General features: G+C 40.5%; 1 protein-coding gene across 4 annotated transcripts in view; it reads left to right on the forward strand.

Moving 5' to 3' along the window:
• The window catches only part of lingo3a (leucine rich repeat and Ig domain containing 3a), a 35391-nt gene extending 22914 nt beyond the window's left edge, over positions 1 to 12477 (forward strand). For 3 of the 4 annotated variants that reach the window (XM_051375513.1, XM_051375512.1, XM_051375511.1), the window contains one exon: positions 7911 to 12477. In XM_051375513.1, the coding sequence (XP_051231473.1) occupies positions 7972 to 9804 (1833 nt within the window). In that variant the 5' untranslated portion in view covers positions 7911 to 7971 and the 3' untranslated portion in view covers positions 9805 to 12477. Of the gene's footprint in view, positions 1 to 6986; positions 7207 to 7910 lie in introns of those variants that run through there. The other variant, XM_051375514.1, reaches the window with a different exon arrangement.
• Positions 12478 to 14881: the final 2404 nt, after the last annotated feature.

The raw sequence follows: 14881 nt of genomic DNA on the forward strand, positions 1-14881 counted from the left end.
CCTACACACTCTCAAACATGCTTCCTGCTCATTTGTCAGCTGTGTCCCACACCTGCAGCATGATTATCGGTCTGGCAGTCAGTTTCTTCCAGGCTATTTCTTGCTATAGATAACATATATATATATATATATATATATATATATATATATATATATATATATATATATATATATATATACATATATATTAACAAATCCCATGAAAAAAAACAAAACCAACAACCAAGAATAATCTGTGTTCAGTCCTTTGTACCCTGGAGCTTCATTGTTGTCCAGAATCTACTAAAACACATCAGTGAGCCACACTGTTGCACCGGCTGACATATTAATTTCTTATGATGAACATGGATGCTGTAGTTTTTTTTTAAAGACCATCCCACAAACACCATCTTGCTCCCAGAAATAAATACTCAATAGAGCACCGGATGTGTAATAGCCCCAAACAAATGCACTATTTACTCCTGTTTGAGTAAGTTTTGTTCTTTTTTAAAAATGATTACCTATGACCTGTATTTAAATCCTCAGTAGAAACAAAAGGACACCTTTGGGAATTTGGAAAGTTTTGAGAGATGGACTATCGCGCTGTTGGTTTTCATGTCTTTTCTTAGTATCACCAGTCTCATCTTTTAACATCTCACAAATTTAAACTAAGACGCATGTTGCTCTGCATTTGCACACACATGCCCAGTCTACTAGCTGCTGGGCTATATTTAAATCTCTTGTCTCTCCACTCACTCACCCACACACACACACACACACACACACACACACACACACACACACACACACACACACACACACACACACACTTTTCGGCTTATTAGAGAAGCTTTCTGCATACGTTAATGGGGTGTGTGCTTTTAACGTGTAAGATTCAGCTGAGCATCAGCAGTGCCCTCTCTGTCTGATCCCATCCTAATGTCCTCATGTTGAAACATGTGGGGGCCTCGCAATCTGTTATTTTGAATAGCCAAGAAGGACAGCGTTTGCATAAGGCCCATTAGCTTAATTTGCTGTCTTTCAAGCCCTAATAGCTCCTGTTTAAACAAAGAGAAGCCAGAGAGGAGGTGAGGCTGGAGTAAAGATAGTCTCAGAAACAAATTATGTAGCGGTTTGTACAGGAAGAGGTGGTGAGAGGAGGGGGCATGGGAGGGGGTAGCGAGGTTGCAGAACATCTTACTAAGCCCCTTGCCCATGCAGCTTCACAGCCCACTCCACTGTCTAAATATGGCTCTGTTGCTATCTAACCTGCACTTGGCTTTTTTTTTTCTAGCTTAGCTCTGCCTCCCTACCTAACTCACTGGGTATCTGCAGTGTTTGGATGGTAATTGGGCTGCACGAAGAGAGCACACGAATTCCGGGTCACGAATTCCGGGTCACCCACTCAGCCATCTGTACTTTGCAGACTCTGAGCACAGGAGGATCCTTGCTGACTGTAGCCGTAGAGAGGGGACACCTGGCAACCTAATGAGAACTGGATGACTGTAATTGTGGGATGATTGCTTACCACGCAAGCAATTAAATAATTATACTCCAACTTAGCCAATGTTCAGGGGTATATAGCAAACGTCATGCTAAAAACATGCTAATGTTTATCAGGTTTAATATTTACCATGTTCACTTTCTTAGAGTAGCGTGTAAGTATGCTGACATTTGCTATTTAGCGCTAAACACAAAGAAGCTGAGTCTGATGGGATTTCATTCATTTTGCAGGTATTTGGTTATTAACAACAAATTAAATTCATAAATCATGATGGCACCAGATCAAAAGTTAAGGCATCAAAAAAAGTATTACAGTTCATCCTGAAGGAAACTAACCTGACTGGGCCAGATGATTTGCTGCACAAACATCTGGGAAGTCGTTGTTGGAAACAGCAGGTGATTGGATGAACCATCTGTCTATCACAGGCAAACTTCAACCAGTAAGATCAACAAAACCATATAGTGTAGTCAAACCATTACCAAAGCCAGTGGGGAGAAGAACAAATATATCTTTTCCATCAGTAGTGTTCTTTACTCTTCTTTCAATGGAGAAATACTCAGTTCTGATATCACTGTTGCTAGCAGATTTTAGCCTCTAACTGCCATTGATTTTAATGAGCAGTGTCTTCCTAGTGCCCATCCCCGTAGCTGCCAGCACTCCCTCAAAGGACGCTGATTGGTCCAGCACCAAAGTATTGGACACAAGTGCATATATTTCAGCCTGGGAAGATGGATTTCGTGATTTTGTGAGTCCAGCTGCCTCGCAAGGTCAGACAGTCATGTCTGTAACAAATATCACAGCAATCCATCCAGTAGTTGTTGTCAACCTCGTGGTGGTGCTAGAGGATACAGGATACATTGTCTAAGAACAATGAATGTCCATAGAAATCCATCAAAAAGTTGTTGAGATATTTCAGCCTGGACCAAAAACATCATATACACCAGCTTGGTCTGTGCTTTAATGGTGACCATTAAAAGCATATGATCAATTCTGAAATAAGTGTTTAATAATAAATTAAACATGAGTTAAATACAAAAATAGTTTACAGGTAAGGTTGGAGTCACAGGTCACACTTTTTGTTCTACTAATGTTGAATCTAGATGAAACGGGGCATTTAAACATTGAAGTACAGTTCAGAATGGAGAAATATGAAACAGCGCTAACAACCAATCAGCAACCCTGTTTGCATCAGCAGCCGCTCTGTACTGTACGATAGCTTACTGTTGATACCATAGCAATAGCTGCTTGTGACTGCATTCACCCAGACGTGTACTGAATGGTTTAATCTGGCTGCTGTATTATTCATTCGTGGATTCATGTACACTTAAGCAATAAAAAAAAAAGACGCTTTGCGGTTTGAGTTTCTTAAATAATCAAATTGTTATATTCCATGTTATTTCAGTGTTCCTGAATGTAAAAGTAACTTTGTGAGAACATAGAAGAGGATTTCTGTACTGTGGCTTCTATGAAGCCAGAAACATACCCTTTTTAAGTATTTGAATGCTTCAGGCTAACTTATTCCTTGTTGCAAAAGTGTCACCTAAAATGTGTATCACAATGCAAGTGTGAGCCACAGTTTCAAGCATCACAAGAGCAGACAACAACAGCATGAAGCCATCTTCTTTGATTTGTGCTTGCCTTCTTTCTTTCACTGTCATGGCATTGGAGTTTGAGTCTCTTTCTGTTGTACCTAGTGGAGGACTCAAGTGTTTAACTTCCACAGTGACAGAAAAACATATGTTGAGTATGTAAAACTGTGCAGTTAGCCACTTTTCCTTTGCTGATACCATTCTGAGAAAATGTTATTGTTACATTTAGAGCCACAAAGGGAAACTGTCACTGTGGTTAATGTTATTCGTAACAAAATGCCTGCTGTTAAAAAGGTCGATTAGCCTCCTAGGTCAATACGATCTGGTTCTGTGCCTTTTAAGTAAAAGGTCTGTTAAACTTTCATGCACTTGAAGGCCACAACCAACTTGCTGATGATGCTGGCAGTGTCTCTTTAAGCCCTTTGGCCTTACAAAGTCATTACGTAAACGATTTTACAGTCTGTTGACAGCTGCCTAAATATATAAAGCTGGTGTGGCTAACACTCAGCTTACACTCTTAACAGAAACAAAAAACCAAACATTTTCAATTCAATTCACCCCCTTGTGTATAAATATTGAAGCATTTCCAGAATAGAACATTACTTCAGGCAGTAAAGTTTTTTCCATCATGAGTAAATGTTGCCTGGCAACCAAAATTATAAGATAAAGAAAACTGACCTCCTGCCTAATGCTATTAGATGTGTGCACAGTATGTACTGACAGTGGTTTCATATATAATTCATCTGTTTGACAATGACAGACAATAGCTATCTGTCTTTTGTCACAGTTTTTGGAAACTGGACCTAAATGCAGACACCAGGACGCAGCAGGTGGAGTTGAGGCACAGAAAGGCAAAAAAACAGGTACAGTCAAGAAAAGCCCACCTCAGATAATACAGCAACTTATTAACTATCTGTGAAATGCATGAAAATACCACTCTAGTTATGTACTGAAGAGCTAATAAGCAAATGAGCAGCAGCTGTGCAGGCAGGAGGTCAACTCGCAGAGGCTTGCTGCAGGCATGTAGTGGACAGGTGTGTTTTAGCTGGGTTGGAAAAATATGAAGACAGTTTGAAGCAGGATGTTGGGGTGGGGGGGATGGTGCAGGCGTCGCCATGACAACATTAGACACCTACAGTATTGTCCTTTCAAACCTGATCGGAGCATTGCAGTTTATATCAGAGCTGCATATTGATTCTGCCTGTAAGACATAGCTGGTGTAGTTCGGTCTGGTGAACATCCTCTGACTTAAGTTTTTACATAACTGAACTTTACTGAGCATTACTCTCAGCCGAGAACATCATGTCTATCTGATGAACACTGACATTTTTAACCCTGCTATATTCTACTCATTGATCTAAATCTAACCTTGTCACTTCATACTACTGCTGTTTGAATTGTTTTGAGGTCTCTTTGCTGCTCATGTTTTATTCAGTTTCTTGTGTATAACCACAAGAATGTATCTTTCAAAACAAATGAAAAACACAGACAGTCAGTCTCTCTTCTGCCAGGAGAAACAGCTCCTTCCCTTCAGCAGTGCCTCTGCACTGCCCTCTGTCACCTACATCAGCTGAAGGTCAGCAGGGAAGAGCACACAGAGTTGTACTCCTGCTGCGTAATCAAAGCTTACAGCGGTTATTTTTGACTGCAGCTTACTACCAGGTAATAGTAGCCTCTTGGACGGCAGCTCTGTGTGGAGCTGCTGGTGCCCACAGGGGGGGATCATGCTGTATACAGTAGAGTGCACACTGCTCTATCCACCTGCTGTTGACCTGTGATGCATTAGCTGGCCGGGGCCTCTGGGTTTATTAGTGAGTGACTGCCACCAGATATGGGTTTCGGAAAACGGGCCATGTGACTGACATTTTTAAATGTGGGGTGGAGGAAGTTTGTGGTTTTCTGTTTTAGGCACTGTATGGTGAAAAAAAATCTTAAACGTTTGCATAAGCAGGTGAGTCACTACAGTTTTCCAAGGAAGGCTGCATGCCCCTTAGACATGCTGAGGTGGATAAAATGTCAGATTAGCTAAAGGCTTAACAAAAGTCAACATACATGTCAAGGTGGATTGTTGAGGTCCTTGAAACCATGTAGACAGTGCTGCCATTCAAAATAGAATTCACTCATCTTCCTGTTGTTTTTTCTTAATCTAACTTGACCTAATGCAGGATGTTATTAGTACATCAATTACAGTCAGTCCTTGCTTATACTAAGAAATAACAACTTCCTGATGTCACTGCATCTCAAAGTGCATGTACATATGACATTGTTTACCAACATCACGGAGGAAGATGCTGTAGAATATTTACGGTCTTGCATACGAATTGTAATTAATCAATTTAAGTGAAATCAGATTCCCAGCACATTAAATCATTGTTAGAATGGAGAATAAGCATGATGGATTACAAAATGAATGATCAAGTAACCAGTAAAACATGTCCACGCTGAATGTGTGTACAAATTGTAAATGTAGAAAGCAACCATTTTTTCCAGTGCAGATACTGTGTATAGAAAAGCAGGATCATCACACATGCACATTACAACAACCACCTTTGGAAATATCTGTTTGTAGCATCAGCAGATGTGATGATTTCCCTCCCAGTAAGCATGAAAATAAAAGAAATAGTACATTATCATCATGAGACATTATTTATAATAATATTTTCCCAGTAGGTGGAAGCTGGTCCACTCAATGACAATGTGGTTTATTTTAAATGCCACATATTTCTCTGGAAATGGACTTCAGTTGGGGCTGAAGACAGGTTTATAAATGATTTAATCCCTGTAGCCAGCTCCCGTCTCTGCTTGATGCTAGGTTACATTATCATTAACTAACACATAGCATGAGCAACACTGTAGTTGCATTGTGGGTAATGTAGGCGCCATGTTTTGACAAGGTAGGAGAATTGACTTTGATACTTAAAAAAGAATAGGAAATAATTGCAATGATACATCGATGGCATACTCTTTGATGACTGATGATGGTGAATGATGGTTTTTTCATTCATAAAGCCAGAACCAAAACCAAAAGTCTGCCTTTGGGTGCAGAAATAGCTTTTGGTTTTTGGTGTGTGCTGACATGTGAAATCCTATGTGTCAGGCTGCTATATCTGACACATGTATGTGTGGGGTGTTGGCAGCGTGCATTGCTGTCTACCACTGTGTATTTTTTTGATACTTGTAATGGGTTTGTAAGTATTTTGTGTTTTCAAAATTATTTTTAACAATGTTCTGCTCATTTTAAGCCTGTCTGCTATCAGACAGCTCTGCTCGCATTTTCAGGCAGTTAATTTCATTCAGTGGCAGGTTGGCTAATGGGAATATTCATCTGTGTGCCAGAGTGAATCGTAAATGAGAACATGTGTAAAGGTGAGGGACATTATAAAGGACTTATTAAATTACAGTAGCAGGTGGGGATTTTAAACCCTTTAACACTGCTAGCCCTCCTCCAAAACACCCCCTATCTTGTGACTTCATTTTCATTGTGGTGGTTTGGTGTATAGCTATGTGTGTGCATCTGTTTCTATACATTGTCTAAATACTGGGAAAGACAGAAATTATATTCTGGAGATTTTGCTCTTTCTGTAACTTTGTCAAACATTCACACACAGTAGATATGGGTGTGTCTCTCTCTTTACTTGGTAGTGACTAGAAAAAGGAAACAGTATCTTGTGATATGTGCGTCCATTGTTTTTCATATCAGAAAGCACAATTGTTTTTTTCTCATTGATGTGTGAACCAGTGAAAGTCACAGGAGTCGTGGCCTTTCAATATGTTTTAACACATTGTCAGCCTCACCACTCAATTATTTTGATGTGATGGAATATGTTTTCTGGAGTTACTTTCCATCCCACCAGTTGGTATTTTACAATAGGTTTATAGAGGGATTACCACTTTGCTGCCAACATCCACCAGCAGATGGACGGGTGGAGAGAGAGAGAGAGAGAGAGAAAGAGAAAGAGAGAGGGAGGGATGGATTGTGCATGTGTGTGTATGTCCGTGTGTGTCATATGAAACCCATAGGCAGGTCAGGCTAGGCAAGCTCCCCTCATGATAAGCCTCATGCCTCAGAGACTTATGTAGATGATGTGATGGACTGAGTTATTGTGATGCACTGAGTCGTAGCCTTCTGCTATGGTGAGTGACCTTGTCAGGCATTTACTCGGGATATACTGTTGCTATATGTTTGTTGAGTGGATTGTTCATATTTTATTCAACCTGTTTACATGCCAGTTTTTCTTCCACAGCGCAGTACGTTTATTTGTTAGTATTCTGCGTCCTCACACTGTATAAATGGACTATTTTGTTGTGCTATTTGCTGTTAAAAGCTTTTGAGAGGCTGCAATTGTTTTCTTTTTTCATGCATTTTAAGATGTCTCACATGTGGCCTTATGAATACAATAGATTTTCAATTGCCCTGTTTTCATTTACAATGCATGAAATAGCTAAAGAGCAAAACAGCCATTCAGTATATTCATATAAAATTGACTCGTAGCTATTAGGGGAATATTCTTTGTGTGTGCTGGCATATGATTTGAAAACCTAACTGCAAGTCGCAGTCGACTGTTGTAAATCGAACTGTTTCAACTAAATACAGACCCAGTCCTTGGAGGATTATCTTGGAGCTCTAGCTTTAATTTTATTGCTACGCCGGGTCAATTAGAGTTTGTAATTGTAATTCCATTCATTTAGAGTGTTTGATCGCTGCTGTTGGAGGGGAATTGGGTTTAATTAATTGGTCTCACTGTCTGTCTCTTTGTCTCTTCTTCTCATTCTTTTCTGGCCTTCTATCTGCCCTCCCCCCTTCCCCTTTCTTCTTCCTATTCTGTCTCTTTCCTCAGGTGTCTGGCCCAGTGATTCAACCCCAGACAGGAGCAGGAGAAAGCAGTAGAAAGCAGGGCCATGGGGGTGAGCCTGGGCCAGGGTGTCGGCTGGATCCTGCCTTTCCTGTTCTTGCTACTGATGATCACAGTGTCACCCACCCAGGGTCAAGCATGTCCCCAGCGTTGTGACTGCATTGCAAAACTCAAAACCGTGTCCTGTTATGGTAAACGCCTGTCCGCACTGCCAGATGGCATCCCACTGGACACCAAGATCCTGGACCTAAGTGGGAATAAACTTCGCTGGGTAGAGCATGGTGACCTTCTTCCATATCAACGTCTTGAAAAGCTGGACCTTAGTGAGAACATGATCAGTGTCCTGGAACCAAATGCTTTTTCAAGTCTCCAGAACCTGCAGTCACTTTCACTGAGGGGGAACCAATTGAAACTGGTCCCCATGGGGGCTTTCTCACGTCTCTCCAACCTTACTTCACTGGACCTCAGTGGGAATAAGATTGTGATTCTTTTGGACTTTACTTTCCAAGACCTGAAAAGTCTAAAAAACCTGGAAGTTGGAGACAATGATTTGGTTTATATTTCCAACAAAGCCTTTCTGGGTCTAGTGGGCCTGAGGGAGCTGACCATTGAGAGGTGCAACCTGACTTCTGTCTCCAGCCAGTCTTTGTCTTACCTCCATAACCTGGTGACTCTGCGGCTCCGCTACCTCAGCATCTCAACCTTAGAGGACCAGAATTTCCGTAAGCTGGGAAACCTGAGGGGCCTCGAGATTGATCACTGGCCCTTTTTAGAGTACATATCCCCTCACAGCCTACAGGGTCTAAACTTATCTTGGCTGTCTATTACGCACACCAATATCACCTCTGTGCCCACGTCTGCCCTACGCAGTTTGGCTCACCTCACCAGCCTCAACCTTTCCTACAACCCTATCTCTGTGTTGGAGTCCTGGGCACTACGGGACCTACTTAGGCTGAAGGAGCTGCATTTGGTCAACACAAACCTGGTGGTAGTGCAGCCATATGCGCTGGGTGGTCTAAGGCAAATCCGCCTTCTTAACCTCTCCGCTAACAGCCTAGTAACCCTGGAGGAGGGAGCCTTTCAGTCTGTCAACACTTTGGAGACGCTGCGCTTGGATGGGAACCCTCTGGCTTGCGACTGCCGCTTGCTGTGGATCCTTCAGCGCAGGAAGACCCTCAATTTTGACGGCGCTTCCCCAGTGTGTATGACGCCCGTTGAGGTGCAGGGACGGGCCCTTAACGCTTTCTCTGACTCGGCTCTCTTTGATCACTTTACTTGCCAGAAGCCCAAAATCCGCAACAGGAAACTGCAACAGATATCTGCCCGCGAGGGGCAGGTTGTGTCATTCATTTGCAGAGCAGAAGGTGAGCCGACACCAGTGATATTCTGGATCTCCCCTCAACGCCGCCGCATCACCACAAAGAGCAGCGGCCGCCTAACTGTGTTACCAGAAGGCACATTAGAAATACGGTATGCCCAGGTAACAGATAGTGGAACCTACATCTGCATAGCCAGCAATGCTGGTGGAAATGACACCTATTTTGCTACCCTTACAGTTAGTGGGTTGCCACTAGATGCAGCACTTATGGCCAACCGCACTTACTATGCTGGGGACCTTAATGACACAAATCTGAATGACACCAGAGTCTTCTTGAAGTTTACTCTGGACCTCAAGACCATCCTCATATCCACAGCTATGGGCTGTATCATGTTCCTGGGGGTAGTTCTCTTCTGTTTCATACTGTTGTTTGTGTGGAGTCGAGGGAGAGGGCAGCACAAGAACAATTTCTCGGTGGAATATTCCTTCAGAAAGGTGGATGGACCGGCTGCCAGTGGAGGACAGGGTGGGGCACGCAAGTTCAACATGAAAATGATATGATTATTGGGATCTGTTTCTCTCGTTAGAATTCTTTACCTGATACTGTTTACAGGCAGTCTCAAGCTAGGAAATAAAGGGACAAGAAACTGGATGTTTGTGCTTGCAAAACACTAAATACAATTATTTATCGGACATTTTATTGAGACATGGTTTTGTTATTGAAACTACTGTATATAGGAGAAAAAGAGAAATCTGTATGGATTTGATATATTTCTACAGCTTTGTCATGTGTTGACATTATTGTGCAGAGGAGAGCTGGATTATAGTTAAAGATGTCTCAAAATGTTGAATAGACTGTTCAAAGACCAAGCAACACAAGCACTCAGAGTCCCACCAGTCTTTAACCTCTACAAAGCTCTTGCCAACTCCATCCTTCTTCCCTACAAGGAACTTTGTCCTCTTCATCTTTTAAGGACTTCACCTCTCTGCTCCGTCTGAGGTGATTCACGCTGTCTATCTCCAAACTCATGAATACATTATAACAGGGTGGTGCTCGATGAATGCCAAGGACTTGCCAACATGTATTTGAATAGTTCCAGCTATATACTGCATATTTAGACTCATTTACAGTCAGGACTTTAGAGCACTATAACAACATAAATATAGAAGCTCTGCTTTTTTGCTGATGGTAGGTTTGTACAGAACACACTAGACAGAGACTACTCTGCAACACTGCCAATTTGACCTTAAAGCACCATGTAATATCAATGTCAATGCAATGCCGTGGTAGAGAGTTACATCTCATTAAATACCACTAAAAGTTGCTCAAAGCCGTTTAAAACAAAAACCGGACTCTACAGGTTAAGCTACCATTAAAGGACCCAGTTGTGCACATGCAGATGCGCACTTGCAAGTTAGGTTTTTCCATTGTTGTCTGTTCCTGACACACTGTACAAGACTCTTACCCTCTTGAAAAAAATTTGATGTAAAAGATGAACGCATGTACAGAGTTGGCTTCTTACTTTGAATAATGTGTATTATTTGTAAATGGAACATTTGTTGGGGTGCATTTATCCCAATGTTGAATAGACCATACTGTATAGGTAGGATATATACTGTATAAGATGTATTATATATTTTGTAATCATTGACATTGAAATCCTTGTGGTTGTTTATAGTACTGTTGAGTGAGTTTTTCCGTTCTGTAATTCTACTGCTAAAGTATCTTTTTCATATAAGTGATTTCCAGTCCAGAGCTTTTACAGTTCTCACCTTATCATGAGATAGATCTAACACTGAAACATGCCTGATCGCTCCCCGAGCTCACACGACAAAATCATGAAGGGCGTTTACATCAGGTTTCAGTTCACTTGCCTATTTTTGGCTTTAAGGGACAGTGGGGAGGCTTGGTTGACCAGCAGGGGGAAGGAGTTAAGTGGGTTCTCATCAGGACCTCGATGTGTGAGGCACGCAGGGAAAAATGCTAATGTGATAAAGACCTTGCAAACTGGAACAAAGGTCATAATGAAACTGAGCCAAAGAAGAGAAGGAGTTGAGGTACTCTAGGAAGACTTATTGACACTGTATTCCAAAGGGGTGGACTTAATATATGCCCTATAAGATAGCTGTATTGTTAAAGCGGTTATGAAGGTGATTTCAATATGATTCATTCAGCATTCAGAAAATTAATCAAGAGTTTTACCATGACAAAGGGTGTTTCTGTATTCCCTCATACTATTTATTCATATATTGATGAATACGGTTTCTGCTAAAGAGAACGTAATTCAGTGTTTTTTGCAATCGTGGCATTTGACAACAACAAAGACATAAATGCAGATGTATCAGTTTTGGGCCTTGTACAGCATCTGTGGTAGTTTTAGTACTACATTAATAGCAGAAATGTCAAGTTTCCCTCATACCTTCAGACATAACTGAGAGAGAGTGACAAAACAGGTGAACTGCCTCCTTACTACTCTAACCTCAAGGTTTATCTCTTGATCTGTGGGTTTAGCCTTGGGTACCAATGCCACCAGTTCAGAAATCAGCTTTCTGCTTTCTGCTACAACTGCTGCAGCTTTAACAGTGTTGCTCTGCTGCCCTCTGTTGGCTGTAGACTGTACTGAGTGATATACTCTTACCAGAGCAAGATACGGTTTGACCTCCCCAACCTCCAAACTTCATACTGAGCGATTTTTTACCCCAAAGGCAAATGTGAAGATGACCTGGACCCAGTCTTACTGGAAGTGAAATTAATTCTTAAATGAGGCTAAATTAACTTAGCAAACTCCCTCCCCACTTCTGCAGGTCAGAGCAAAAAGACTGAATAAAGAGTTTGTGATCATCCACATATACAATGTGCAACACATTTTACAGACTAGATTTATAACTCACAATATGGAATTATTAATAATTTACTTTGATTATGTTACTGGACTGATTTGACACCAGTTAAGCTAATTGATGGTATTTTTCATCGTCCTTTCCTGGATCCATCCTGTAAATATGGAAATCATTGTGTCTGGAAATTGTGTTAGAGTGTTTTGTATTGTATTGTTTTATAAAAATGAAGCACACTGTTTATAAAGCATGCTATATTATCTGCTACGATGATGTCTTGTCCCCCGTCCTATTTTTATAGCCGTCATTTGGTCACTCAACCCTTATTTTGGAAGACTGAGAGTGTACAAATTAACTGAGAGTCTACAATAAACCTGTGACCCCGTCACTGTGAAATTTTGTGTTGAATTTTTATATTTCTTTTATGTTTTCCCAGGGGTTTTCCATATTTTTATTTAAAACAGTCAAGTAAAATAAGATAGATCGATGCCCTGTCTTCACTACACATAGATATATATGGCTTAGAATAGAATGTGCTTGTCACAGTTCACTAATAATATAGGTATTTCATATACTATACATGTAGTGTTATTATTGTTCATTATCTATTCATTCAAGTAAACATAAATTAAAAATGAAATGTGTTACTTAGCAGATGAAATAGCTTTGCATTCACACTAGCTACAATGACTCAATTTATTGTAATAACTAACTTATTCAACAAAGCCACATTGTTATTCAGTGGGAAAGTGAATTCATACTGTACTGTTATGACGGTACTGTCAAACTGGTATGCACTTGAGGAAAGCCTCAAGGTAGTAGAGTGAGAGAGAGAGAGCAACAGGAAGATGTTCAGCACCCAGTGCCCTTAAATTGTCCATTGTCTGTTCCAATTATGGATAGATTATGATTCTAATAATAATATAGATTATAGTAAAATATTTAAAGCCCCCCTCTACTCAAAAATGTATGAAGCTTATTGTTGCGTCACTTGGATGTTTGACCTTCACTGTGCAGAATGATGAACAGTCTAGACTTTGACACTCTTGGCTGTTTTAAACTTCAAATGCTGCATCTCTGTCCTCACCTTAAATATGAGTCATTGGTCTAAGACCAGGGTGTTAACTACAGGGGAGCCAGTAGGATATAAGCTCCCCTGGAATCCTGATCTATGAAATTTTGGGAGGTTTCTAAAATATTTACCTTTCTTTTTGCCATGCATTTCTAGTTTTCTGTATCTTTATCGTCATGAATCATGTGTAAATCGTGTGTGATTAACATAATAATGAGCAATTAACATAAAGCTAGTAGACCTATATGATTACATCTACGAATGTTTCTTTGCAAAATAAGTTACCCCCCTGAAAGTCATGGTATAGTCTTCACAATGTCTAAGATATGTATGATTTTCAGTTATCACAACTATAGTTTTACAGCCAAAGTATCGACAGTGATAGAGCGACAGAAAAACGGGGAGACACGCAGCAAAGGGCCACAAGTCAGAGCAAGGACTCACATATTTTTAGTCCAAGAAAATAATGACATATAGTGTTTAAGTGGCAAGCCATACCAAGATAATTTATCTTCAAAGCATAACAGAACAACCGGGCCCATCAATGTGGGGGTCAAGCAATCATGCCTGAGCTATCTTGGTGTTCGCCACACTTGCACCCCACCCACTTGTCAAGAATATGGTGAGGAATGACTCATCTGACCGTAACACTTTTTTCCCCCACATCTCTTGACTATATGGTTTTGGCACCTCTGATCGTTCTCATATGTGTTGGACTTTGTAATGAGTCACTTCAAAATCAAAATCATCTGGGCCTTCTCACCATTGTTACACATGTCTGAGATCACAATGGGATGTTAATTAATTCACTGTATCATGCACTACATCTTTATGAAAGCATTTGCAGTTGTTATGATTCTCCACTCATTTACTCAGATTTCGCCTATAATCTTTCACCCCTTTCTATGCAGATAGCAAAAGAATAACTCTCCTTGTTTACCACTTGTAAGATGTCTCAAATATTTTAAAATTGCTAGAAATATCTGAACAAGAAAGCTGCCATGATGTAGATTAGGACTGACTAAGAGGCTGAGTTGGTTTCTACTTAGCGTGCTTTGCTCACCATATTCTTGCCATGAGTCACTGATTCTGCATAATACTCTACTATAAGGAAGGTTGTTGTTGTATATTGTCCATGCATTCCTCAAAAATAAATGACATTTTGTGAGCAGATAAAAATAGCTTTGCATTCACACCCTGATGTGCTGTTTGTTTGTCGTACAGTAGCAAGATATAGTAATGTGCATTACGTCTGTGAAGAGTGAGACAGACACCAGGTACTACCATTGGCACTTAAGTTAGACCTTATGCAAAACCCAGGTGAAAATTAGATTAGATTGGGAAATGATTACATTTAGTTTCACTAGAAATCACTGTTAGGTTTTGTGTTTTTAAGTAGACTTCAAAGTAATACACCTGAAACTCCCTCCTACTTTGTTAAGAGTTGACTGTGGCCGTCTATGTCAAGGAGATGTTATCAACATGTCACTAAGATTTCAGATGAGCCACTGAAAGATGTATCACCAGACTGCGAAATTACACCATTAAGCATTCACGTGGGTTATTCAGTTAATAATTAATTTCATTAACTCGAAGTAGACAGTGGCAGTAAGAATCACAATGCTCTGAAACCCTCCCCTCGTGTCTGTCTTTCATTTGGTTTACAGAGGAAATGATGTCAGAATGCACTTTAACACACTACTTCTGCTTTACCAAAGCTATTTGTAG

Source organism: Dicentrarchus labrax, unplaced genomic scaffold (assembly GCF_905237075.1).
Source record: "Dicentrarchus labrax unplaced genomic scaffold, dlabrax2021, whole genome shotgun sequence".
NCBI classification, from domain to species: Eukaryota; Metazoa; Chordata; class Actinopteri; family Moronidae; genus Dicentrarchus; species Dicentrarchus labrax.